General features: G+C 50.3%; 1 protein-coding gene across 1 annotated transcript; it reads right to left on the bottom strand.

The window, feature by feature from the left end:
* Positions 1 to 1,014: 1,014 nt before the first annotated feature.
* Positions 1,015 to 23,790, bottom strand: IDS (iduronate 2-sulfatase). The gene is made up of 9 exons (XM_078064240.1): positions 23,559 to 23,790; positions 22,976 to 23,112; positions 22,178 to 22,355; positions 19,349 to 19,437; positions 17,366 to 17,566; positions 15,657 to 15,827; positions 11,593 to 11,719; positions 9,274 to 9,447; positions 1,015 to 6,025 (listed from the first exon to the last, which is right to left on the bottom strand). Exons 1-9 carry the CDS (start codon positions 23,653 to 23,655, stop codon positions 5,553 to 5,555), a joined length of 1,647 nt encoding a protein of 548 aa, XP_077920366.1. The 5' UTR covers positions 23,656 to 23,790; the 3' UTR covers positions 1,015 to 5,552.
* Positions 23,791 to 27,669: the final 3,879 nt, after the last annotated feature.

Raw genomic sequence — 27,669 nt, 5'->3', positions numbered from 1 at the left:
ATGTCCCCCTCTCCCCAGCCCCTGGTAACCACCCATTCTACTTTCTGTTCCTATGAATTTGGCCACTCTAGGAACCTTACAGAAGTGGAGTCATACAGTATTCATCAGTCTGTGTCTGCTTTCTTTGACTTAGAGTAGTATCTTCAAGGGCCATCCATGTAGTGGCCTAAGTCAGAGTTTCCTTCCTTTTGAAGACTGAATAATGCTCCATTGTCCAGATAGACCACATGTTGTTGTCTCTCCATTCGCCCCCTGATGGACACCTGGGTTGTTTCCACCTTTTGGCTATTGTGAATAATGCTGCTGTGAACATAGCTGCACAGTTATCTGTTCCAATCTCTGCTTTTAATTATTTTTGAGTATATACCCCGTCTTAATCAGTTAAAAATGTTGGGGTGTGTGCTGCGAGATGAGCGAGGTGGCTGGACGAGCCTCACCCTAGCTACAGAGGGCAAGATTTCTCTGAATGATGGCAAGGGGCTGACCTCACTGACACCTCCCGGGCAGGGTGGAGGAGGGAGGAGCAGAGGGAGAGGGACAAGCAGACTGTGCTGGGCACAGAGCTCGACCCGGGCTCCATCTCACGACCCCAAGATGATGACCTGAGCCAAAATCAAGAGTCAGACGCTCCACCGAGTGGGCCACCCAGGTGCCTCGCTAACGTTATTTTAGATCACAGAAGGATACAGGATTGGATGTGATAGATCTCATCTATGTAAAGACACAAATGTCCTTATGTGTGCATATGTATGTGGGCAGGAAAAAGAGCGGGGAGAAATGCAAGAATGTCACAATGGCTGTATTCTGGAGGGGGCTCTTCCTCTCATCCTCACCATTTTCCACATCTTCCACATTTTATACAATGAGCATACGTGACTCTGATAATCAGTGAAGAGACGGGGTAGATGAAGTATAAAACCGAACCACAAAAACAGCAAAGGAAAATGAATATTTGTTCAATCTCCAGATTGGGAAGGGTCTCCATGTTTAACAGGAAAAAAAAATCAGACAGGAAAAGAGCAATTTGTTTATTTTAAAAAGTGAAATCCATAACCAAAATTTAAAGGCAAATTCACATGACTGGAAATACACACACCCAACAATTTTACAAAGAGAACAATGATCAAGGTCACTGATAAGCAGAGAGTTACAAGGTCAAACAGGATACCACTTTCACCTATTATCATTAGGGGTGGGGGCTTTTTGGTTTTATGGTTTTTATTATTTGTATGCTTGCTTTATTTTTAGTTTTACTACCCTAAGGTAGCAGAAGAGTGGGGAGAGGGGCCAAACAGAGAAGCTTTTGACAATTTGGCACAGAGAGACAAGCCTAAGGGAATAATTTGAAATACATAAAAATATTTTATTCGCAAAGTTGTTCATCACAGCATTATTTACAATACCAAAAATTTGGAAATAAGCTGAATTTTCAATCATTGAAAGAAGGTTAATTATGAAAAAAGCTACACAATAAAATATATTACCATCAGTATAAAGCATCTTTGCAGAAATTTGTAGTAACCACATATAATATTTAGTGAGAAAAAGAAGAATATAAAACTATAAGATAAAACACATAGGATGACCACAGCAATGTAAAAAATTCATAGCCCAAAGAAGGCAAGATATTAAATGACCATCTTGGGGCAAAATACTGATGCATTTTCTTGCCTTTAACTACATTTCTGTTTTCCAGTTTTTCTATCATTAACACTTTAACTTTGTGCTCAGAAAAAGATACCTTTTTTCCAAAGTGGCCACAAGACTCATTAGCAATGTTCCTGTTCATTTCATGCCACGACACGGTCTAAAGTCAGAGTGCCAGCCTCATGGAGATGGTGGGGGCGGGGGAGTGAGTGTGAAGGATGGTCATGAACGGCGAGGGAAGGGGACAAGCTAGGGCGGGCAGGGAGGCAGGGATCGGCACGGGAGAGCCAGGGACCAGCGTGCACACTGGTCGGCCAAGGAAAGGGGCTTTGTGGAGCCAGGGAAGACTCTGACTGCTCAGCGAAGGTCTGTGTGGACCCCGTGGTAGGCACTGACGGTGTTCGCAGAGGGCGGGGTCAAAGAGGGAGTTCAGGAAGACACGTGGATTCTTCAGGAGCGAGGGAGGAAAGAGGAGGGGAGGTAACTACGTGGGAAGGAGGTGAGAGGGCTGGTGATGGCGATGGCGATGGCACTAGCACTGGGGGAGGTGAGCGCCGAGGGCCAGAGGGCACTCCCCGTGCCGCGCTTCAACCAAACAGCCTTGGCGCGCCTCTGGACAAGCCTTTTTGCACGCAAACACCGGGTGGACAATCAGCCCCCAGGGGGAACTTGCCAGCCGCTGGGTGGACCTGGCTCGCGTTCATAGTTAGTCTAGGGCAGCTCCGTTCCACTTTCTGCCATGATGGAAAGGTTCTAGATCTGTGCTCTCCAATAAGGCAGCCACTAACCGCGTCAGGCTGATGAGCACTTGAGATACGGCAAGCCTAACCCAGATTCTGCTTTGGAAACGTTTATTTCATTTTAATTCATTTAAACAGTCGCGTGTGCCTAGTGGCCACAGGACAGCACACACCGAGGAGCGGTGATTCTCAAAGTCTACTCTCGGGGGCAACAGCGTAGTTTGTAGGAAATGCACATTCTCAGGCCCCACCCCAGCCGCGAGGACGCAGAAGCTCTGTGGGCGGGGCCCCGCACGCTGAAATTTAGCAAGCCTTCAGGTGGCTCTGACGCACCCTCCCGTTTGGGAGCCACGGAAACGAGGCCACTCAAATTTTCTGGGCTCGCTAGTTCTGGTTTCACCTGCACTGTATGCAAGAAGCTCCGCTCGAGTGAAATGGGGCTTTCTACAAACCATGAAGAAAACGTGCCCAGCTCAGGGGGACGAGAAGGGCTGTGTGGAGCCACAGAGTTGTGCTCACTCTGGGCCGAGTCAGGATAAGGAATGTGGTCAGCACTGACGTCTGAAAACCAGAAAGTGGCTGTTCATCCCAGCGTGTGTGGGAGACGTGCAAAAGGAAAGAAAATGTGGCTCTACGTTGGGTTCGGTGTCAAAAACAGTAACCACCCATAACCTGTGAGACGATTTGGAAGAGCGTGCCACTGAATGGGAAATGCAGGCTTTGCTTCTAACAGGACTACGTTCTAACCCATAACCTGTGAGACGATTTGGAAGAGCGTGCCACTGAATGGGAAATGCAGGCTTTGCTTCTAAAGGGAGGCCGAGAGAAACCAAAAGCAAAGGAGAGCTGAAGCACTCGGCCAGTGTCCTCGCATAGAAGAGAGGAGATAGAAGCACTTCCAGTAGAGACAGATCGACACACAAAAGCTCCCCGTGTAGACCCAGCCCCGGATGTGGCTTTGGTCACACGGGTGAATTACTGCCAGAAGGGCAGCCGCACCCCCGACCTATCTGTCACTTCACTCTTCTCTGGCACAGTTCAGCTTTCAACTTCAGCAAGGGCAGAACTGGGAGATTTTTTATACTACAACTGTGTTTCAAGAAATAAAGCGAGGGGCGCCTGGGTGGCTCAGTTGTTAAGCATCTGCCTTCGGCTCAGGTCATGATCCCGGGGTCCTGGGATCGAGCCCCGCATCAGGCTCCCTGCTCCGCGGGAAGCCTGCTTCTCCCTCTCCCATTCCCCCTGCTTGTGTTCCCTCTCTCGCTGTATCTCTCTCTGTCAAATAAATAAAATCTTTAAAAAAATAAAAAAATTAAAAGAAATAAAGCGAGAAAAAATGATGGAGTGTACACACTGCGGCCAACAGGAGCAACAAACGGATGTGAAATAAAAGCCCGTGTTAAAACTTATCATTATAACTGGGGAGTAGGAGATAAAGCTAAATACACTGAAAATATGTCACGAGGAATTTACAGACTAGATTGTAAAAATCTTAGTGGAAGTGATGAGAGCGATAAAGAGGATGAAGAAGGAGAAATAAAGGGCCCAGGGAACCCATCTACTAGTAAAGCTGAGGCTTCCAGAAGAAAGATGAGCCTCAGGATCGGGAGAGATGAATAGGGCCCTTCACTCTTCAGCTAGAAACTGCTGTTGCCAGGACACTAAGTCACTTAATCACCTCGAAGATCGCTGTGTTACAGATCGCTGTGTTACCATATACACCTCTGCTGTTGGCTAATTAATAAAAAAAAAAAAACTTCCTGAAATTACTGATTTGAAGTCATCTTTTACTATAATATCTTGCCTTTTTTGTTACAATTTAATACACTTAAGTAACTTAACCTAATTTGCTGAAGAATTTTCTTTCACAAGCATTTACCTTTAAACACTGAAGCACTTGTAAAGAGAGAATTACTAGAAATTACTCACTTCGATACAGGACTACGTAAGATGTTTATTTAGAATGTGGTTGACTCCTCTGATGACTACTGATAACTGACCAGCTTCCCCGTGTTATAAATATGAGTTGTGACTACCCCGTCCTTTTTAAGATGATGTAGGCTAAGCTTATTATAACTACCACCTGCCTTTCTGGTTCCTTTCATATTTAGGGAATACAGAACTATGTTCTGGGGGATTAGAAATTACCTAATATTATACTAAATGAAGTTTTCCCAATTCTCAAAATAATTCAGAATTTAATAAAATTAGTGTTGTCTTTAATTAGCAATTACAAGTAGAGTATTTCCTGCCTCCTGGATAAATGGATACCTGCAACCAAGCATTCCTGAAGAAGGAGAACACTAACAGTTTTGAGTGACTCAATTCATGGGTACAGTTATGCCTTTACATGTTTCCCACTGTGAATAACTGCCTTTCAATAGGTGATCTTTGAGATCAAGGGTCATATTACTTGCTAACAAATTATTATTTGGGCCAGAAGTTCCTGAACATTTCTAACTGAACTTCCCAAATATCTCATGCCCCTAGTTTACTGAGCATTATTTATTATTTGATGTAGAAATTCCACATAATCACTTCATGCACATTATATCTCTGGATTTTGAAAATTTGCAATCTTATTAACAAAAGTTGAAGATAAGACTTTAAGGCCTTAGCATCTAGCATTATTATTTAACTGCACATTTTACAAACCTGAAACCTGAAATATTGACATAATATTTTGAATATATTGGGCTAAATAATTAAATTATAAACAAAAGAACCAGGGACTTCATGTGAAACCTAATGTGACCAATGGCTACTTTTTGAAATGCACTAAATTCCAGAGATAATTACAGTATTTCTTGAGTACAGTGTTATGTTTATTATGGTCTTGATGGCTAAAAGCATGACAATTTTCAGTTGCTCCCTTTATGCTTATCCACTCAATAAATAAGCTGTGATTGTCCAAAAAAGGAAAAAATAGTTCAGCCTAGCCCCAGTCCGATTACCAAGTAGAAATTAATAAAGACTCTAATTAATAAAGAATCAAAAGGTTAGGCTATTACATAGTCTTAGGTCAAACTGTTGACGCATGCTTCGATCGCCTACCCCTCAGGTTGCTTCCATTATGGGTGATCACCAAATGACCAGCCCTAACTCCCCCTCTCCCCAGGTGGAAGGGAGCACGTGATACCCACCCTCCTCGCTAGTTGGCAGGAGTCAAGGCATCAGTGATCGGTGGAGGTCTCTGCTCTGGGAGTCATTATACATGTTGTGGTCCTGCAAAGGGTCAGAATCAACAAAATACAGTTCCCCCGCGTGGATGTCAGAAAAGTTAGCCAGAAATTCATGGGGATTGAAGCCAACCCACACGGTGTACCGATAGTCTATCGTGCGTATGGAATAGCCCATGACCTTTATATCTTTTAAGCTCGGCTTGTCAGAATTCCACTGGGGAGAATCTGCAGGCCGGGGGTACTGGCTATAGGCAATAGACTCACGGGGATTACCACGAAAGTACGGGTCCTCTTCCAGGTCCTGGAATCGGAAATGCTTCACAAGGCTCTGGCCTTCTCGGCACCGCTCAACATGAAATGAGGGAATGGGACAGCGAGGTGGTACATGCAGTCCCGCAAGTCCCGCGAGTGTGGGGGAGAGAGAGAGAAGTTCCACGAGGTCTGTGACTCGCCGGCCTGAAACGGGAAGCAATCCAGCTGAACAGACTACTTTACAGAAGCCCGCACAGCTCACAGGATGAAGAAGGGAGCATGTCTGGGCTCCACAGGTTGTCTTTTGTTCTCTTGCATTTATTTTGGGCCCACGAGTTTAGGAACAACGCCAACTTGGCACCTCACCCCACAAGAGGATGCAAAATGAAGGTGCCCACAGCCGGTTGGCACTTGTAAAAATCTGTGACTTTTGGAACCACCCGTGTAATCACTGATTCAGGCAAGGATCACCAACAGAAGCCCTAACCATTGGGTAAAAATCTGTTGGGGGACAAGATATTCGGAGCCTCAGTAGTACCACCCTGCAGATCACTCCCTCCTGGACATCAGCACATGCCCTTTAGACTGTGGCAGACTACAAACAACATCACGTTTACCATCTTAATGTTCTGTAGTGTCCCGTTCAGGGGCATTAAAAACATCCACCCTGTTGTGCAGCCGTCCCCACCATCCATATCCAGAACGCTTCTCACTTTCCTGAACAGTCATCTGTCCTCACTGAACACTCCCTTCCCATCTCCTCCTCCCACCAGCCCCTGGCACCCACTATCCTACTTTCTTGTCTCTATGAACTGGACTCCTCGCGGGACCTCGTGTAAGTGCAATCACACAGTATTTGTCCCTTTAGGACTGCTTCCTTCAATGACCACAATGTCCTCGAGGTTCCCCCATGTTGTAGGTGTCAGAATGCCCTGCCTTTTTTAAGGCTGAGCAACATGCCACTACACAGAGAGGCCACGTGTGGCCTCTCCATTCATCCGCCAATGGACACGGGTTGCTTCCACCTTCTGGCTATTGTGAAGGATGCTCTGAACATTCACGTACAAGTTTTTGCTTGAATACCTATGTTTAATTCTGTGGGATATCTCCCTAGGAGTGGAATTGTGGAGTCACATGGTAACTCTACGTGTAACTTTGTGAGGAACCACTAAGCCATTTTCCACAGTGGCTGCGCCATTTTACCTCCCCACCAGCAATGTGAGGGTTCCACTTTCTCCACGCCATGCCAGTGCTGTAGGTTTCTATTTATTTTGAGAATGGGTATGAAACGACATTGTGGTTGACCCATCTTTAAAGTCTCAATCCTATACTTTATATTGATTCCTGTTAAAACTGATCTGGGCTTTGAGCCATCATTCTGGCCTTTCTGGATCTTTAAGAGTTAGCTTTATACAGCCCAATTTTATTTCCTACACATTTGGTAAGTAAAAGAAAAAGAAAAAAAGTAAAGCAGCTTAAAAAAGATACTTTCTACAATGGCAAGACCTGGCTGACATGACCACCTTCATCAGGTGATCAAATGTGGCACCACTAACAACGGCGAAGGCCCCCATGAAGTGCCCCCACTGTGACACCACCTCACGTGCAGTGCACGTGTCAAAAATGTTTACCCTGAATCTAGTCATGAGGAAGCAATGAGACAAATCCAGACTGTGGGCTGTTGCAAAGACAGCTACCTGGAATGCTTGTAAAAAGATGAGGGCAGGGAGAAATGGGGGCCCAGATCACGTCAGGCCTTGTTGGCCATCATAAGGGCTTTCACTCAGTGAGACCGGAGCACAGAAGGCTCCAGAACAGGGCTGTGACACCCCTGACTCGGGTTTTGACAAGATCACTTTGGCTACTGTGAGGAGGAAGAACTCCAACGGGCCAAGGGCACAAGCAGGACGACTTCAGGAAGCTATTGCAGGAATCCAGCAGGACATGTGGCACTGTGATCCAAGGTGGCAGCATGAGGCGGTGAGAAGCAGTATGGCCAGACTGAATGGAGAGCGATAGGCTTGCGGACAGACTACATATCACATATGTAGGGAGGATGGGAGACAGGCAGGGGTCAGGACGACTCCACAATTTTTTGGCCTGAGTAAGCACGGCCATTCCCTGAGAGGGGAAAGACGGTCAAAAGAAAGGCTTACAGTGAAAGGCCAGAAGCCCAGCTTGGGCGTGTTAGACTGGCCAAGTGGAACAGGCTGTTGGAAATCCCAGTCCAAAGTTCAGAGAGGAGATAGAGGCTAGAGATAAAATTGGGGAATAAACTGGGAACAGTGCAGTTACATGAATTTACAACTTGCTGAACACCTCCCCAAAAAAGTTTCAAAAAACATTCTCAACCTGTCAGATTTCTCCAAGCAAACAGAGGGCTATAATCATGCCCTGATGGTTTAAGCTTTTTATCAATGACTTGAAAGAAGACAGAGTATGCAGCATACAAAAATCAAATGTAGAGAAAATAAAATCGGGCCATATGAAGCAAACTTGGAAACATCCAGAAAGGCCGGAATGATGGGCCAGAACAACAACAACAACAAATCAACAAAAATCAATATAAAGGACAAGATTTAGACGTTAAGTGGATTTAGATGGATTAAATGCAGAAGTCCAGAAAGGGGGCAACCTGGTTTTGCAGAGTTCATGGAAAAAGTACTCTAACTCATACACAACTCATCTCTGTGCTGAGCAGATCAACTCAAGAAAGAACTGGCAAAGAACCTACACAGGTCGCCCCATGCGGCAGCAAAGGGTATCTTGTTCCAGGGACATTTCTGGAAATGTTTTCTTTAAACTGGAGCTTTGGGGAAAGCAGAGACCAGGATAACCATGGGTCTATCACTACTGTGAAGGAACTGCAGGCCTGGGGGTTTCCACCTAGAGATGAGAGGTATCAGTGTCATTTGCAAGGCCGGGACAGACTGACACGTGGAAGTCAAAGTAAACGTGCCCTTCACTGCTGGGGAGGGCAGGGCAGAAGCAGAGTCACCTGGCAGACTTTATAGGTCTAGTGGCTCACTAGACTGCTGAGCTGCCAATGTGGCAAATGCCTCCCTCACGAAGGGCTGCGTCCCTGCCCGAAGGGTGCGGGTAACGGAGTTCTGCTCATCTGTCAGGGGGCAGGCTCCTGCCCTGGAGGAGTCTGCCGCCCCCTTCCTCTGAGCCTCGGAGCACACGGTCATCTCCACCACGACAGTCCTCCTCATCCTGGGGATGCTGCCTACTCCTTCGTCCCACCCCCTCTCCAGGCTCCTCGTGGACTGGGGCCATACGTGTTGGCTCCGGCCCTGCCACTCCTCCCGGACCCAGAAGTACTCAGGAATGCCAACCCTGGACAGGAAGACAGGGCCGGGTAAGGCCCGGGCTATGAATCGGTGAGATGGTTTGCATATAAAGTAGAGGGAGTTTACTATCAAGCAATATCACTTCAGCACATTTTATACCTGGCTCCATCAATTCCAAGACAGAATCGAAAGGGTCGATGTAAGGGAAAAGCTTCTCGCCTGCCTCTGGAAGCGGAGCTGTCCTCCCGGGAACATAGAACATCAAGGGCACGCGAGTAGTGACGTCAAAATTGCTGTATTTGGCCCACTCTCCATGTTCACCTAGAGCCCACCCTGGTTCACAAAAAGCACAGAGTAACAGAAAACAAATAATGACATCACAGCTCAGCTTGTTCATTTCAGATACCATTTCACTCCCTGCTGTAGAAACCAGAGGAAGCAAAAACTCATCACATAGAAGAAATTCCTCTATAATTACCACAAACAGGGTGATCTTCCCTAAATACTGCTTTATTTGAAGTTAGACATTTGTCTTGAATGAGGAAACCTCTAAAAGGAAAAAAACATACTAAATTCCCAAACAAAACTATCTTCTTTTAGCAAGCAACTAACACTTGCACCCAGCTTGGGCTCCGAGGGCCCAGCGCCCCCATCCCCCCCACCCTGCACGCAGGCCAGGCCTCCCCTCCTGAGAGGGGCTCGTCCTGACTGGGCGGGGATGCTGCCCTGTCCTGTGCTGCCCTCTCTGGACACAAGTCCCACGGGTTCCACTTTCCACTTGATGGGGTGTGCCACCAAACCATGAAGTGTGATGCTGCCACATCGCTCACCTTTCAAAAAGGCAGAGATATCTTGTTCAATTGTTAAAATAAAGCACAGACCAAAAAAATAGAACTTGATTGCAGACCCTTAACCTTCATGAAAAACACAACCCTCTTAACCCTGATTGAAAACCTTCCTTGCAAAAGACAGCTTGACCACTCGAGCTGGAAATTTCTAATGCTGCTTCTAAGCACCCTTTTTGATATAAAAAAATATAAAAAACAGATTGCACCTTGAGTATTTCATGTTACAAAATAACCAAAGCCACATAAAGCTGCCATGTATGGATTCGAGAGGCTTTTGTGGTTCGGAGGCAGGGAGTCTCAGGAGGGCCATTTGAGAAGAGCCATTTGTAATCAATGCAGCGGCCTTAGAGCAAAGAGAGCTTCTGAGTGGGCCTTGCCTTCTTCCCCGGCACAGCGGATTGTGTTAGCGCTGGGACAGGAAACTGAGCACTGACAAGAGGGGTCAGAAGTGGATGGCAAACCATTAGGGAGAGAGCGAAACATTATGACACCTCCGTGTATAACAAAATAATGTGGGTCTTTACAAGGCTTAAGGTAGGCCCGTGAGAAATCACATGGAGAACTGTCCGTGACATTAAGTGGAAAAAACAAACCAGGGAACAAAAGAGTTGATAAGCACAATCGATCCTGCCTCGTCCCATGACTATATATTACATACATCCCCACGCCCGCACACACCACAGCCACCTGTCGCTGCACAACCAAAGGTCTGTCAGCACCAGGTCGGCCCGGGCAGGTGGGATAAAAGGGAAGGGCAGGGTGCTCTGGCCCTACATTATATGCTCTCTATGCTTTTTTCTTTTTACAATGACTATATGTTGATACCGTCCCATTACACAGTTGACGATACTAAAGAACTGTTTTCTTATCTCTAAGTATGATAATGGTAGTATGGTTATATTTTAAAAGAGCTAAATTTTTTAGAGATACTGTTCAGAAACCTAAACAACCTGGGATTTGCTTCAGAATAATTTGGGGGGAGGGGAGGGGTGAGGATGAGCCAAACAAGACCACCAGGAGTGGGTAACTGGGGAGCACAGTGATGGGGACTGGGGGTTGTTGTTTATCCTCTATTCCTGGACATGTTAAAAATTTTCAAATTAAGAAGAATCTTTTTAAATAAATTGTTTTCATTTTTGGAAAAAGTGGGAAACTGCCTTAAAAGAGAGAAAGCATTGCAAGCCCCAGGCTCTTGGCAGAAAGAATATAGGGACTGGGGGTGGAGGAGTGAAGTCAGGTCCGAGGGCCTTGTTGGGCCGTGCCAGGATTGTTCCAGATCCTCCTAAGAAAAACTAAAAGTCCTCCAACCCTCTAGATTGGAAGCATGGGTTAAAAGGGCTCCCCATACAAATGGAGGGTTCCTGCTGAGTTCATCCAGAAAAAAAAAGGTTCTACGAGGTCCCCACCCAAGCATCCAAGATGCTCCTTGGACCCAAAAGGGGCCCCACCTCTACGGAGAGAGGTCCCAGGACTAACAGGCCATCATAAAAGCACCTCAAGACCCCAGACTTGGGGCACTGCTGATTCCCAAAAGAGAACACGCCTGTGTTTAAGGCAATCTAGAAAAGCATGTTTTGCAGAGAAGTCCAGGTGCTCTGAGTGACTCCCCAGGGGACCGGAAAATGCTTACCGTGATCGGAGACAAATGCAATGATGGTGCTGTTAGCCAGCTGGAGATCATCCAAAGCACTCAGAAGGCGGCCAACCTGCGTGTCCAAGTACGAAACGGAGGCAAAGTAGCTCTGGCGGATTTTCCGCTGCACGTTAAAGGAGGAGAGTGAGTGCCACTTTAACCGCATGCACAGAGCCGTGTCACCTCTGCTGATGCCCTTGACTTGCTCAGCCAAAACATAAAGCACATTTCCCCACCATCTGTGTCCCTGGGCCCACATGCTCCTGGTGAAATCCAGGGTCCACAGCAGATCCAAAAGGAAGATTCTTTTCTAAGCAAATCAGATTTCACTTTAGGGCACAGGTCACAGCAGACGGATGTGCCACTTACTGTCCCTTTCTGTCTCCTTCACCTATTCTTATGGGTCCCAGGAGGTGACCATGTAAACGAAAATGCACCCCTCCCCCCCCAGTTACTCCAAACTCTGCTGAGGGTGGCACCAAAGACCCAACGAAGTTCTATTCCTTCCCCAAAGACCAGAAACTGGGGGGCTTAGAACAAGAGACAGCTACTGAGATGCAGGGGGGGCAGAGCCACACTCTCCCCCAGGGCTCTGATGGAGGGGCTCGTCTCGTGCAGCTGCTGCTGGTGGCTGGCAGCCTTGGTGTCCCTGGGCTTGTGGCCGCATCACCCCAGTCTCTCCCTCCATCCCCACATGGCCTTCTTCCCGGGTGTGTCTCTCTTCTCTTCTTACGGGGACACCCGTCATACTAACTCAAGTATGACCTCATCTTAACTAATGACATCTGCAATGACCCTAGTTCCAAGCAAGGCCCCATTCTGAGGGGGTCAGGACTTTAAGTTTTCGAGGAACACAACTGAGCCCATAACAATGGCCATGGCTGGGTCTTTCCTCTGACTACCTTTTAACCCAGCAGGACAGCAACTGCTTGTCCTCACAGACTGTGGCTTGCATGTGAGTCTCATGTCTAACAACCTCCCAGCAGGCAGGAGAAGAGCAATGGAGGGACCCAGGCTGGAGGCCAAGGGAGGCATTGAGGCGATTCAAGGTGAGTTGATGCGATCTGGGCTTCACGTGCGTGAGTCTGACAACAGCCCAGAGCACCTGTCAGGGGATGAATGGCGCTAGATCAGTGCTGGGCCCGTAGGAGGAGCCTGACAGACACTTGTTGAATGAACAAATCGAACCCAGACCAACTGCAGTGGTCATGAAAGACGTGACAGAGCAAGAGGGCAGTACGGATCTGAAGGGAATGCAGGGAGATCCAGTAGGAGTGCGGGCAGTGGAGGAAGCCGGTGGGGAAGGAGATGAGGATTCCCAGGCTGACTCCAGGTTTCTTGTTCAGCTGGTGGCACCATTCAATGGCATGGGGAGCACAAGAAGAGGAGGAGGGGGAGGAAGGAGAAGAGGAAGAGCAGGAGTGGTGGCGTGGCCCCATGGGTCCTAGGAAGCAGAGGTCTCCACAGGCAATTGCGTGGCAATGACCCTCACAGGCAAGTGGACAGACATGTCTGAAATCAGAAGCAAGACTGGGATAGGAGGAGAGAAGGGGCAGGAAGGTTCCAGTGGGGGCCCTGGGGCTGACCCAGTGGAGCAGCACCTCCTAAGCAGCAGACACAGAAAGAGAAGGGGGGCAGAGGGGGCCCAGGAGGACCGGTGAGGGGGCCAAGGAGGAGTGGCACCAGCCAACAGTGAGAAAGCAGCAGGGACTTTGGGAAGGTTAGGTCCCACAAGGATGAATTTTATTTGCCAAGGTCAGTGCCGACCTAGGTAAGAGCGCTGAGTGGGCTGGGGAGGCAGGAGGCTGGGCAGAAGCGAATGAAGAACGAACGGACACTAAGGCCACATTTCCCTCCTTCTCCCTTGAAGGGCAGGTGAGGGCATGGTGTCATCTGCTGAGAGATGGTGAAGAGGGGTGTAAAGGACAGGAGGTGAGCAGCCGCACGGGGCAAGAGAGTCCTGAGCAGAGAGCCCTCGTGGGTGGGCTGCTGGGGCTGGAGGCTGGGCCTGTGTGTCTCCACCTCAGGGCTGCACGGATTCAGTCCAGCAGTCTCAGGACTTGGGCTTGAGAGCAGAGTGGTGGCTGGACCGTCCCGTGATCGGGGCACAAGTATTTCGAGGGGCGGGCGAGAACAGTAAGCCACCTGTCCAGGAGCGAAGCCCAGGGGGAGAGAAGTCCCCACTCACAATCGCCAGGAGGCGTGTGGGGAATGAGTATGTGGGGTGAAGGAGCTGTGAGAAGAGACTGTGGTCAGGGTGGTGACCGAGGAGGAGCCGGCCTAGGAGGTGACACACCCCCGAGGGTGGGCCCTGAGGTCCCTCCCTCCCGTGGAGCAGAGCGAGAGGGCTGGAGGCTGAAGAGGGCAGAACTGAGAGGCTCAAGAGTGCAGGGAGATGCGGCCTGGGCGCAGACACCCAAAGCTGCCAAAGAGCAGTGAGCAGGGCCCAAGTTCAAGGAGAATGTGGGGCAGGGAGCAGCACGCAAGCACACCAGGGAGGTCTTCTGGGCGGCGACAGCACCAGTGGGCGGGGGGTGGGGAGAGGGCATCTGAAGGAGCCCTCACATGCGGCTGGCACCATCCTAGATGTTTTCTCAGGTTCGCTGTGCTCCCTGCTGGAAACCTTTCTCCACCTCGTTTCCGTTTTACAGATAAGAAAACAGGCTCAGAGAGGTAAAGGGACTTGCCAGGGGCTGCACAGCTGGTATGGGGGAGAATGGGAATTTGAACCCAGGCTGTTAAGAACTGACAAGACAAAGCACGAGGCTCTGGCATTCCGTGTCTCCAGTGGGGAATTTGGACTCCCCATGGCACTAACTCTGTGATCTGGGGCAAGTCACCACACCTCCCTGCCTGTAGTTTCCCCACCTGGACAACAGGGAGGGCATGTACCCCAGTCGGTTTCCATGGGGACCAGAGGAGATGACACACAGAAAACACGAAGCACCCTCCTTGGGACACAGTCCATTTTAAAGGGACATTTTAAGTGACCGGCACTAACAAGGCATCCAGGTGCAGGCTCGGAGATGCCATTCGAACAACCTTGCTCTCGGAACCCCTGTGACGAGAAGTCAGGGACAGAGCCACGTGATGAAGCCGCTCCTTTCCCAACTCTCACCACTGCCAGGTGAACCTCGGGAGTCCCACGGACACGAGGGGTGCACTCCCCTCACCACCCAAACCCTCACTGTCCAAACAGCTCTGACTAGCAAGAGACGCCTGGATATTTTGTTTTGTTCTGAACTATACCCTATGGCAGTACTTGCAGGCTTCTGCGTGCATCTAAATTGCCAGGGGTGCTTTTGCAAATGCCAGTTCTCAGGCCCCTCCTCCAGCTCCCAATCCCCTGAGTCTGAGTTGGGCCAGGATGCTGCACTTCCAACAAGCCCTCATGGGGATTCTGATGCAGGTGGTCCAGGAAGCACCCTTTAAAACCATTGCCCTCTACCTTTCACTGCAGGCTGCCTGTGGAATATTCCAGAAAGAGCACTGGTCAGCATGTTTTCTGCACTCCAGGGGGCGGGTGACTGATGAGTCAGCTGAGGAGTCTAACTCCGCCTCCACACAATGGCAAAGGGCTCCCTCTGCGCCAAGGCCCTACTCAGCGCACCACCAGCCGAGAGTGACAGGTGCCTGCGTAGGCCTTCCCACAGAGGGGCCGTGCAAGTGCCAGCAAACTGAACATTTTGGGCTGCACGGTACCCACCCGCCACTCTACCGCTGATGAACTGTCACTTGGATTAAACAGCATCCCCCATGAGTCAGTGAATGGGTCATCCAGACCTCCTCCCTACCCCAGTGCCAACATCTAGTCAATCACCACATCTCCAGATGCCCTCCCCCCACCGCTTCTTTGCAAGTGGAGACACGGCTTGGGAGACGATATCCACCCAGCACTTCCCATATCCTAAATTCCTCCAGACCACCCCCAGCCCCAGCGCCTCAGAAGACACCTAGCACAGAGAAGATTCTGCGTAAGACACGATGGGTGGGGTGATGTCACCAATGACGTCATGCCATACATAAGAGCCCAGTGATTCCCCCAAATATGTCCCTGGTACCTGAAAATCCACAGGAATTGGGCCATAGGGCACACTGAGGTTCAAGGCCTGGACGTCCTCCCGCTTCCTAATGTCCATCCAGGGGTTGTAGGCCACGGGAGGGAGGCCAGCAGGGACCTGGGGGTCAGGAGCCAGGGTGATGTTCTCCAAGGGATACAGCTTCTGAAACTCCTTGGGGGAAAAGCACACAAAGACACCAGGTTGTCATTCTTTCAGCAAAGGCACAAGGCTGGGAATCTCCGGGTCTTTCTATTGCCCTTGTTCTCTAAGCCCGGGGTGTGTTTACACGGTGACTCACTGACACTCCCCAGGTACCTTCCCCTACCTGAAGGTCAGGCCTAAGGTCACTGTCACAAGATGCCCATGGTAATGAAATCATGCCACTTGTTTCCTATAAACCAAGCAGCAACAGCTCTTTTTTCATACAAATCAACGTCATCCTATTCCTGTCCCCACTTCCTACTTCCCCTCCAGCTGGAAAAGGGGTAGGGGGTATTTCCAGTTCCCGAAACCTCCCTCAGGTTTGGCAACTCCTCAGGAGTGCTCACAGAACTTAGAACAGTCCTACCTGCGGCTACCAAACACAATCAGCAAAGGGCAAAGCCACGTGAGCGAAGCCCAGGGAAAACCAGGCACAAGCTTCCAGAATCCTCTCCCAGTGAAGTCATACAGGACGTGCTTAATTCCCCCAGCAATGAGTTGTGTAACAACGTGTGTGAGATGCTGTTGCCATGGAAGCTCATTAGAGCCTCAGCACGCGGGCTGTTTACTGGGGCTGCCCACCCAGGCCCCCTCTGCCTGCACATATCGACGCCACAGACTTTAGGCGGGAGAGCAGGGGTGTGCGTAAACAGTGTGGGCACAGGGAGCCACTCCTCGCTTGGGGAGCGGTGCGAACTCTCCCAGGGCCCAGGTTCCCAGAGGCTGGCCAAAGGCCAGCCTTGCAAGCAGGCCTTGCTAAGGAGAGCAGCTAGGCCGGCTAGGTGAGCTCCTGTCTGCACAAGAGGCAGAAGTGAGTCTCCCTCCGTCAAAGGGGGACAGATCCCGCTAGGAAGGTGAGATCCCCTGGGCCAATCGAAGCATCAAAGAGCACGCCTTTGGCTCTCCACTCCCAACACAAATGAGGGGCATTCTTTACAAAGTCAAAAGAATGCGCTGCTCAGGCCCAGAGAAGACACAACAGGGAAAAACTGAAAAAGACTTTTAAAAAGAAGAGATTATACACTCTAAATGATGGACAGGCGAGCACAGCACTCAGGTTGCAACGAGCAATGCAGCACCCTGTGTGGAAGGGGTCTCACATGCCAGGCTCAGGGGGAATGCCAATTACTGAAGAGGGCTTCACGGCCCTTGGAATTGTGCCCCAAGGACCGTCCCTTACCACGGGCATCAGCGGCCAGCTCTGACTTCTCCATGTTGATGTTACCGTCCAACCCAACACGTGCTCCCCGAGTTCAAGGAAAAGAAATAAAACCCTCCAGTGGAGAGGGAGGAAGCCGAGCATTCCCAACAAGATTCTTACATGCCCTAAGCCTACTTCTTAGCCTTGACCTCTGAATCCCATCTTCACGCCACTAAGTACGATAGCACCATCGGGCACCCCTGGTGACCAGGGATGGCAGGACATGGCCCCACTACACCAACCCCTCCTTCAGCAAATGACACAGCTGTCACAGAGGTGTGGGGTCAGCTGTCAGGCAGCTCTTCACCTTGGGGTATCTGAAGGGGATGTGCGGCTTATGATACCCAACAGCCAGGAAGAAAGGGCGGGCCGATGTTTTCGTCTTTTCCAACAAGCGGATGGCTTGCTCAGTGCTCTGTTTGTCAGGCAAGGTGCCCTCTGGCACATCCGCCACATCCACGGGGCAAAGCAGGTTGGCATGGAGTTCTCCGTCCGGCCCCCTACATGTCTTTCAAGACAAAACATATCAAGTCAGCTCTTTATTTATTTTTTTTTTTTTAAAGATTTTATTTATTTATTTGAGACAGAGAGAATGAGAGAGAGAGAGCACATGAGAGGGGGGAGGGTCAGAGGGAGAAGCAGGCTCCTTGCTGAGCAGGGAGCCCGATGTGGGACTCGATCCAGGGACTCCAGGATCATGACCTGAGCCGAAGGCAGTCGCTTAACCAACTGAGCCACCCAGGCGCCCCTCAAGTCAGCTCTTTAAATGCAAGAAAGAGAAGTCACGAAGGTTGGTGTGCACGCACAATGGACTTAGCATTCACAGCAGCTGCCCTCTAAGTCCGCCTCATGTACCCTGGCCGGGCACACACGAAGGAGAACTGAAACAGAGAAGCATCTCCTCTTCTCCAGGCAGAGGCCAGAAATCCACCAGCACTTAGCTTCTTGCTGTTAATCTTCTGTCTCCAGGTCATAATTAATTAAAGGAAACCCATGGAAACTAATGATCAAAACAAATCTGTCTCCAGCTCAATATTAAAAAAAAAGCCAATTAAAAAATGGGCAAAGGACTTGAATAGATGTCTCTCCAGACAAGACAGATAAATGGCCAATAAGCACATGTAAAGATGCTTCATGTCATTATTCATCATAGAAATGCCAGTCAAAACCACAGTGAGCTACCGCCCCACACGTGCTAGGATGGCTAGAAATTTTAGAACTGGACAATGACAAGTGCTGGCGAGGACGGGAAGAAACTGGAACCCTCATCCATAGCCACTGGGGGTGTGAAACAGGGCAGCTGCTGTGGAAAACACGCCGGCGGTTCCTCAAACAGTTACACAGAGCGTCATTACATAACCCAGCAATTCCACACCTAGGGAGACACCAAGAAAAATGAAAACCTAAGTCCACACAAATACTTGACCTAGCAATTCTACCCAAGAGAACAGAAAACTTAAGCCACACAAAAATGTGTCCGTGAATGTTTGTAGTAGCCACAGAGTGGAACCAACCCAAATGTCCACCAACTGCGGAAGGGATAAATAAAGTGTGTTCTACCCACACAACAGAATACTACTTGGCTATAAAAAGTAACGAAGTTTTGGGGCACCTGGCTGGCTTGGTCAGTAGAGCATGCAACTCTTGATTTCAAGGTTGGGTTTTTTTTTTTTTTAAGATTTTATTTATTTATTTGACAGAGAGAGACACAGCGAGAGAGGCAACACAAGCAGGGGGAGTGGGAGAAGGAGAAGCAGGCTTCCCGCTGAGCAGGGAGCCCGATGTGGGGCTCGATCCCAGGACTCCGGGATCATGACCTGAGCCGAAGGCAGACGCTTAACGACTGAGCCACCCAGGCGCCCAAGGTTGGGGGTTTGAGCCCCACTTTGGGTGTAGAGATTACTTAATAAAATCTTTAAAAAGAAAGTAATGAAGTTCTGGGGTGCCTGGGTGGCTCAGTCGGTGAAGCGTCTGCCTTCGGCTCAAGTCATGATCCTGGGGTCCTGGGATGGAGCCCCACATCGGGCTCCCCTGCTTCTCCCTCTCCCTCTGCCTGCCACTTCCCTCTACTTGTGCTCTCTCTCTCTCTCTGTCAAATAAATAAATAAAATCTTTAAAAAAAAGATCGTAACACCCGTCTCTGTCAAGTCATGATCACAGACAAAACCCACAAACTTCACTGTATAACCAGCTTGAAAGAACGTGAGGTATACGCAACAGTTAAGCTTAATCCTGTTACACAGGAAGAAAGCAGTTCCTCTTCAGAACAGTACCCCTTTCACATCCTTACCTTGGTGTTTTCATACTTTTCAGAGGAGGGATGATAAGGTGGAATAGACCAACTATACGGAGAATCATCACTGTAATTGGAAGATATTCCTTAAGGGGGGGAAAAAGAAAGTCATTAAATAAAACCTGAAGGGTCCTTCAATGCCCTCCCCACTCCAAATCAAAACTTTGTGAACAGCTACAGAAGTATCATCTCCCTTCTTTGGGACTTTTTCCTCATCTATAAAATCAAGAGCTTAGGCAGATGATGAGAAGTCCCCATTAAAGCCAACTCTCCAGGTTTCTATTTGAGTACTAGGCATCTGACCTCCCAGTCCCTTAAGCCCTGGCAATTCATGCTAGGCTCCGAGGAAGAAACCCAAAGGGTAGGATCGGCCAGCCTGCGACAGCAACGCGGCCCTACAGAGCCCTTGCTGGAGCCTCTCCCAGACCCTACAAAGAGGCAGCAGCACCACCATGGGCCAGGTGCAGAAGGGGAGGCTCAGGGAAGGCCAGTGCCTAGACTGATATCAACCACGTATTAGATAAGTGAGCTGGGACTCAAACCCAGGCCTTAGGACCCCAGGTTCAGTGCTCATTCATGAAGCAGAAACCCGGCCCTAAGTGCAGCAGTTTGTAGTCCATTTGGGAAGAGAAAAGAACAGTGAAACTCCAGAAGGCTGGCCAGCCATCTAGAGAGCAGAAGTGGCGTGTAAGTGGGGGGGGCCACAGAGCGGATGGGTCAGCAAGGGCTGTGAGGAGTCGGTGAGGCTTGTGTGGGATCCGAAGGGAAGCGTCGCCTAGGGGGATGAGACAGGAGGAGCAGAGACAGTAGTGTAGGTCGAAAGAGCCACAGGAGAAAGCGTCACCAGCATAGTGACCGTCAGGCTCCAACGGGCAGCACCAGGCAAGGCGGGACTGGAGGGACAGGGGGCGGTGGGTGCAGGGCTTATCAACACAGCAAGCACAGTGGAAAGAGCAGCGCGGGCCAACAGAACCGGGTTCAAATCTCAGCACTGCCCCGTATTACCCGCGCAACCTTGCACAAGCTCCTTGACTTCCGTAAGCCTCAAGTTCCTCCTCAAGCAATGATGCTGATGCTAAAACCTCCCCCAGCCTGCTGCTGAGGAGAGGACTGCGGGAGCGGCCAGCACAGGAACTGGCACGTCCCTGGCAGTCGATCAATGGTAGCTGCTGTCTTCCGTGAACAGGTCCCTGCCTCGCAGGCAAGGTCGTGAGAAGAGAGACCCAGCTGAAAAACAGGTTTCCACAAGGACTGCAGGCTAAGCTCTCGTTCTCTGGGTAAGACATGCTGCTTACAGCCTGACTCCACAATCTAATAATCAACACCACTCGGGCCTTCCTTAGCCTCCCTTCCTGAAGCGCGGCCTTCCCTCTGCCCTACTTCCCCTTCTCCCCCAAACTTGTCTCTCCCCTCCTGCTGTGCTCAGTCAGGCAAAGGCTGTCAGGGTGTAAGCGCCAACTGCGGAAAGTTCTGATGGTGGGCTTTTGGCAACACATGATTCCTGACAGAAACACTTTCCAAACCTGGGCCCCACTTAGCCCAGCCAAATGCTATCCTCAACCTGGACTGGCCAGCTGGGTTCCAGAAGGCTGCTGAGCCTGCTGATGTCACCAGTGAGCAAAGGCAAAGCTACTGAAAACGTTCAAGTCATCGTCCTTAGCAATAAGCACTACTGTCGTATAAAGTGGGCTTTCAACCCACTTTCACACCCTTGAACTACCGGAACTGGGACGCTACCCTGGGAGGTAATCCAAGCAGCTATGACTCATTTGCCAGGGAAGGAATCTGAGGCTGAGAGAGGAAGAACGATTTGCCCAAGGTGAACTGCACAGCTAAGAAGTGGCAGAGCTGGGACTGGAACCCGAGAGCCCGGATCCCTGGTGCCACTGTCCATCGGTTCCCTCTACAGAGACGTTCATCCCAGCAGTACGTGTGACAATGGAGACCTGAAATCAACTTGAGACTAAAGTACAGTGGATTTGTATGTGAGACGACTGTGCTGTTGTTAAAAAATGACATGCATGAAGGGCAGCCATATGGGGAAAAGTTTGTTTAAAACGTTCACAACATAAAACTGTATACACAGGAAAATCTCAAATCAGAAAAAGAATACGCCTGGAATGAGGGAACATCAAACTTCAGCCCTCCTCAGTGTGGTGCAATTACAAGTAATTCATATCCTTTAGTTTATACTTTCCTTTTCTTACCCCCAACTTTTTGTCAAATAACCATGCATTACTTCAATAGGTTTTAAAAAAGTTTTAAAGTTTGTGTTTCAGCATTCTCATTTTGGCATTAAAAAGAGCCAGTTTATCAGGCCGTGTTGGAAGTCAGCACTGGTGGCCCCTGGCACCCTTCAGGCCTTGGGCGCCAGCTTACACTCCTCTTGCTGACCTAACTCACAGACGATGGGCAGCCGCGCCCAAGTGCGGGCCTCTTCACTGGCAAATCCTCATAGCCACCCTGCTCTCCCTTTACTGACAGGGATCCCGGGGCACAGAGGGTCAGTCAGGTGCAGAGCTGGACTCGCACCCAACACTGCCACCTCCCCAGCCAGTGCCCTTCCTTCTGGCTGAGAAGCCAAAGAAACCAAACAGCACCACGACTAGTTGCCGAAAGAAAAAAGTCCTACTACCCTTTTTCACTTTCGGTGAGAACATGAAGCTAAGGTGAGAAGTAGTATTTTGTACAAAGACAGCAGTGACTAAGGAGGTGTCCACCCAGCCCAAACAGGCCTCTGCAAACACAGCCCCAGCCCCCAGAGGGGGATTCCAGCCCTTGGGCACAAAACACAAAAGAACCCAGATTTTGGACAGCAAACAGTACCAGGGTGAAAGACTTTTCCAACCGACATGGTCACGTAGCCATTCTCCTTGAAGTACTGGGGGATGGTAGAGAAGTTTCCAGCATGTACCCTCCAGTAGGAGTTGAAGTCATACAGGCGGGTGGTGTCTGGTCTCCTCCCAGTGAGGAAGGACACACGGCTCGGGGCACACACTGCTTGCTGTTAGGGAGCAGAAGCAGAGGGAAATGTCCTCAGAGGCAAACAGAGTCTGGATGCTAAAAGGTAACCAGGCAACCTCAAGAGTCCTCAGCAAAACAGCTTGGCAGCTGAGTCATGCAGATCAAAGCCAACCAGTGGGACAAGGGCCTCACTCAGACACCAGGAATAAGTCTTCCCACAAAGAGGCAGGAAAGGACTCAGCCCCTCAAACAAGCAGATGTTTGTGTCCTGTGTGATGGTGTCCCACAGGTGAACTGAAGCAAGGGTCTTAAAGGCTGCCCCGTGAGGGCCGCCATGGCAAGCTGCATGGTGCTTGCCCAAGGTCGGTTAGCAGACCTGAGAGTGCCATTCTGCAACACCCCTTCCTTCTCAGCACCAGGCAATCCCCTTTGGGGAAGAAAGCTGGGCAGGACCATCCTGAGCATGTTAGGGTCAAGGGACAACCTCTGCCCAAGCTTGAAGGCACAAGCTTCCTTGCCGGTACACAACCAGGTTTTCTCTACCACCATTTTCCAGAAATGCCTGGCCCAATCGGTGCCATCTAACCATAGCTGAAAGGACCCCATCCCCTAACCCACTGCACAAAGCACACACCCACACCTAGAGGTCCCCAGACATACCTGGGCAAAGGCATTCTGGAAGAGGAGGCTGTGGGATGCCAGCTGGTCGATGTTTGGGGACCTTACGAGCTTGTCCCCGTAACAGCCCAGAGAAGGGCGCAGGTCATCCACGATGATTAGAAGGACATTCAGAGGAGCTGTATGGGAGGGAGGAGCTTCAGTGAGATCACCTGCACTGACAATGAACCCCCAGCCACGGTTGGTGCTAGGGTACTGAGTGGCCGTAGGCTGGCCCCTGCACCCTGGACAGCCCCGCCAACCAAGCCAGGGAGGGGGAGACTAGGGTTGTGCCTCAGGGAGGGTGGGAGTGGGTGCACAGAAGAAGCTCCAGTCCCGGGTGGCAGAATTAGGCTCTGAGCATGGCCTCAAGCCTGGATGAGGGAGGGAGGGAAGAATAGAGGAAAGGAAAGAAGAATTTAGGGAGGGAGAGAAGGATGGGGGGAAGAAAAGATCGTGGGAGGGAGGAAAGGAAGGATGGATGTTATACGGAATAGTAGACGGGGCAGAGACAGGAAGTTAAGGATGGACGTAGGCAGAGGAGGAGGTAGGGAGCCCGCAATCTGAGCGAGGGCTAGGGCTGCACCTATGGTCCAGTTGCCAGGCGCCGCAGACTCCAGGGAGGCGCAGACCGAGGCCAGGACTAAGCCAAGCCAAAGCAGGCACCAGCCGGCCAGCAGCATTTCTGCCCCGGCGCGGCCACTCCGGGGCGACGGTGACAGGCTGCGGCGGACGGGCCGGACGCGGGCCCCACGTCGCCGACTCCGTCTGCGCGAAGCGGCAGCCGCCGGCCCCACAGGCCCGGGCACCGGGGCCCGAATGCTAGTGCGCCTGCGTGCCTCGTACCCGCCCCGCCCCCTCGGGGGGCGGGGCCTGCTGGCCCGCGAGGCCCCTGCGCGTGATCCCGGCTACAGAGGGCGGGGCCGGGGTTCGAGCGCCGAGCCTGGAGCGCGGACCCGGCACCGCCCAGCTGAGCCGTCCGCCTCGCAGACCCGCCAGCCCGCCGGGAACTACCGCCTTGGGGAGCTGCCCTGAGAATCTTTCCGGGTGTTTCCAAAGATTTGCGATGCAACCACTGTCCTTAACCAGCAGTTTTCTGCCTCTTTGCCTTTGCTTGTGTTATGCTTTCCACCTGGAAGCCCTTCCCTTCACCGTAAATGTCACACTTCCTCGCAGACCAGCCCAAATGCCATTCTCTCCTCCATCTAAAAGGACCCCCCTTTTTTTGAAGATTTTTTTCATTTATTTGACGGGGGGGGGACACAAGCAGGAGGAGTGGGAGAGGGAGAAGCAGGCTCTCCGCTGAGCAAGGAGCCTGATGTGGGGCTCCATCCCAGGACCCTGGGACCATGACCTGAGCGAAGGCAGACATTTAAACGACTGAGCCACCCAGGCACCCCTAAAAGGACCCCCTTTTAAAGCATTTGTTCAACAAGTACTTATTAAGTACTGCAGATATGTATACCAAGCTCTGCTGGTGGCTCAGGAATTCTAAGTCCCTGCCCTGGTGGAACTTGCCGACAATAAATAACCAAATAAAAAACGGCAGTGGGCATGCCCAGTCTGGACAAAAATAAGGCAAGGAGGAGTTGCTTGTTATTGTCTGTAGGGTGGCCAGGCAAAGCCTCCTTAGTAAAGTGACATTTGAACAGAAACTTGAAGGAGGTAAGGGAGCAAGCCACACGGATGTCTGCAAGAAGGGTGCTCCAGGCAGAGCGAGCAGCCATTGTGGAGAGCCCGTGTGATGGTGTTAGGGGACAGCACAGAGGCTGGGGTGCTTGGCAGTGAACTGGAGATGGGGAAGGCATAGGAGATGGGAGGAGTGAGGGTCCTAACTCCTTCCATGGCAAGAAACCTGAATTCACCGTCTGCCTGGGACTGAAGGTTGAGAAGGACATCACAGTCCCTCTCTTCCCATCTCTGACTCACCCCCCACCTCCCAGTGAAATTACCTAACACAATGCCAGGGAGATTGCAGATCTCTCTCTCTCTCTCTCTCTCTCTCTCTCTTTTTGCATACAGGAATGCGTAAATACTAGTATTGTTATTGGGGGCTTCCTATAACCCAGGCAACATGCTTGCTTTCTTCTCACAGCAACACTGTGAGCTAGATGCTACTACTATCATTCCTATTTTGTAGCTCCAGAAATTAAAACTCAAAGAGGCTACATCACTTAACGAAGCACACACAGGCAGGAGGTGGAGGATCAGGGAGGTTCTCCATGAGAGGCCTGCTTCCTCAGGAGGGAACCAGAGCCCGGTCATCCCAGGGAGCCTGCTGCCAATTGCTGCCCCACCTGCTTTGCTCTTTCCTCAGGGACCCGCGCGGGCGGCTGTTCACACCAGAGCCTGGAAGCCACGCTGCAGCGTCTGCCTGCACTCCCCACACCAGAGCATGCCGAGTCCCTCAGGGTAGGCCAGCTCCAGCCAAGGACCCAAGTTGTCAAGCCTCAGGTGGCACCATCAGCTGTCCCTCCTCATCCTGACACTTCCCTTGTATCAGTGGCTGCTCAGGGTCTTACCCTTTCCCTCTCAAAAGTATGGCCTTAATGTTTCAGGAAACTCTGAGCCTGATGTCAACAAAGACTCCGGTGGATGTTTAGAAAATTTCTCTTACCCTTATTTCCTTTCCTTGGCATCTGCAATACTTCCTCATAGCAACAGATGTCTCCCGTGAGCTTGTGAACTGAGGACCTCATAATATCATACTTGTCTTTATTGAAAAGCCATTAATAAATAATTATTCACCAAGCCCCAGGGTTAACCAAAGAAGGGAATGAGGCAAGTCACACACAGTTCCTGCCTCCAAAAAACGTCTGTTCTTTTGTGGACTCCTTTCAAGTTGGCAAACATTTCCTGAGCCACCCCATCCAGGCCCGTGGGCATGGGGCGGGGATATATGAGGAAGAAGGAGGCAGACTGGCCCTCGCCTGCTCCCCACCCTCCACCCCTGGGAGTGCACAATCTGTGGGGAGGACAGCAGCATAACCAGATCGCCATCATACAGGTGGACTTCTGATTTGTCAGAAAGAAAAGTTTCTCCAGAGGAAGCAGTTGGATGTGAAGACAAGTTCATGCACTCCAACATTGATTCAAGTGCCCTCTGACATACTGTTGAGTTGTTGGAGTACATCAAGCTGGAAAGCCTGTTCTGTTGAAGAGCTGGGCCTCTACTGGCAGATATGAGGGACCAGATATGGGGATATATGATGCATTTGAGATGGAGGCTCATCTGGATCTTTCTGGGAGAGTTTAGATTTGAATAAGGGTGAACAGCTAGCATTCATGGACAGCTGTGGTGGACATACCTGAAAGTAACCCCCAAGGAGTCACACCCTTGTATAATCCCCTCCCTTTGGGTGTGGGTAGAACCTGAGCTTCTAACCAATAGAATATGGCGAAGGTGAGACAGTATTTCACATCTGTGACTACATTTTGATGTACGTATAAGTCCATCTTGCTAGCACACACGAGACTTCTCCTGCTGGTCTTGGAAAAGCCATATTGTAACTGCCCCTGGAGAGGGCCACATGGCAGGGAACTTTGGAGGGTCTTTATGACCGGAGGGTGGCCTCTAGCCAACAGCCAGTAGGAAGCTGAGAACTTGGTCCTAGAACCACAAAGAAATGGATTCGGCCAACAACCGCGTGAGCTTGACAGAGGACTCTGGACTCCAGAAGGGAATGCAGCCAGGGTATGTGATGGCTACCCAATTCTGGGCAGAATGGATGGCCTCTCTGTCCTCAATCTAGCTATGGCCATAATCAAAGAAAAGACTGAGGGAAAAGGGGATGTCTTCCATGTTTCAACAAAGCCCAGGAGGCCACAGACACAGCTGAGATTGAACTTGCAGGGCAACTGGAGAGGCTTGGAGGAGGAAATGCTGAACTAGAGGGAGATACGATGCAGAAGACCTGAAAGCAAAAGCTGAAGACTCACTCTGTTGGCCACGAAGTCCCATGTAAGGAAAAAAAAAAGCAGATTTTTTTTTCCCAAGTAGTTACTTATCCCAACAGACCAAAATATGAAACACCCTCCTAAATATCAAGGCCATTCACATGGTAGCTTCAACTCACTGAGAAGTTTTTAAGGGAGCAGATTGGTTTCCCTAAAAATGAAAATATCTTGTCTCCCATGTCTCCAGATTGGCACCACTTTGTAACTCTGTGCCTACATGAGATTTAATAGGGGCATCCAAAGAAAACAGCCCCAGTCTTTCTATACCGAATATGTACAAGCAAGTAGTAAATACGTTTCTGGAATATTAAAGAAATAATTATTGGTTCCACCCTCCAGTTCGAGTTAGTGAACCAGACATAGGCATTTATCATCTTGTATGGTCTGCGTTCCTCAGAAAGCTGACTAACACACAGTTAAGTGTGCGGGATGTCTGTCGGCGAGTGCCTTTGGGAGAAATCCATGTAGAAAGGATGAGAAGGGAGCAAGAGTGGGAAGAAGCGGCAGTTGAGCTGTGATACGGGCCCTGGCTAACCCCGTGGGCCAGTCTAGAACTAGAGCAGCCCTTCAGAGTCGTCTCAAGTTAGGCCAATATGGCCAGATATTTATACATCACCTTCATAAGTCATTGGACGCAGCTACCCTGGGAGGGGTCCAAGCTTGGGCAAGGTGGCTCTCTGCAGCTGCGGCAAGCCCTAAAGGGGTGGACAGCCTTGAAGGAGGTGCCCTCTCAGCAACTG

This window comes from Halichoerus grypus, chromosome X (assembly GCF_964656455.1).
Source record: "Halichoerus grypus chromosome X, mHalGry1.hap1.1, whole genome shotgun sequence".
NCBI lineage: Eukaryota > Metazoa > Chordata > Mammalia > Carnivora > Phocidae > Halichoerus > Halichoerus grypus.
The sequence above is the reverse complement of the archived record's forward strand: the minus strand, read 5'-3'. Positions and strand labels throughout refer to the sequence as shown.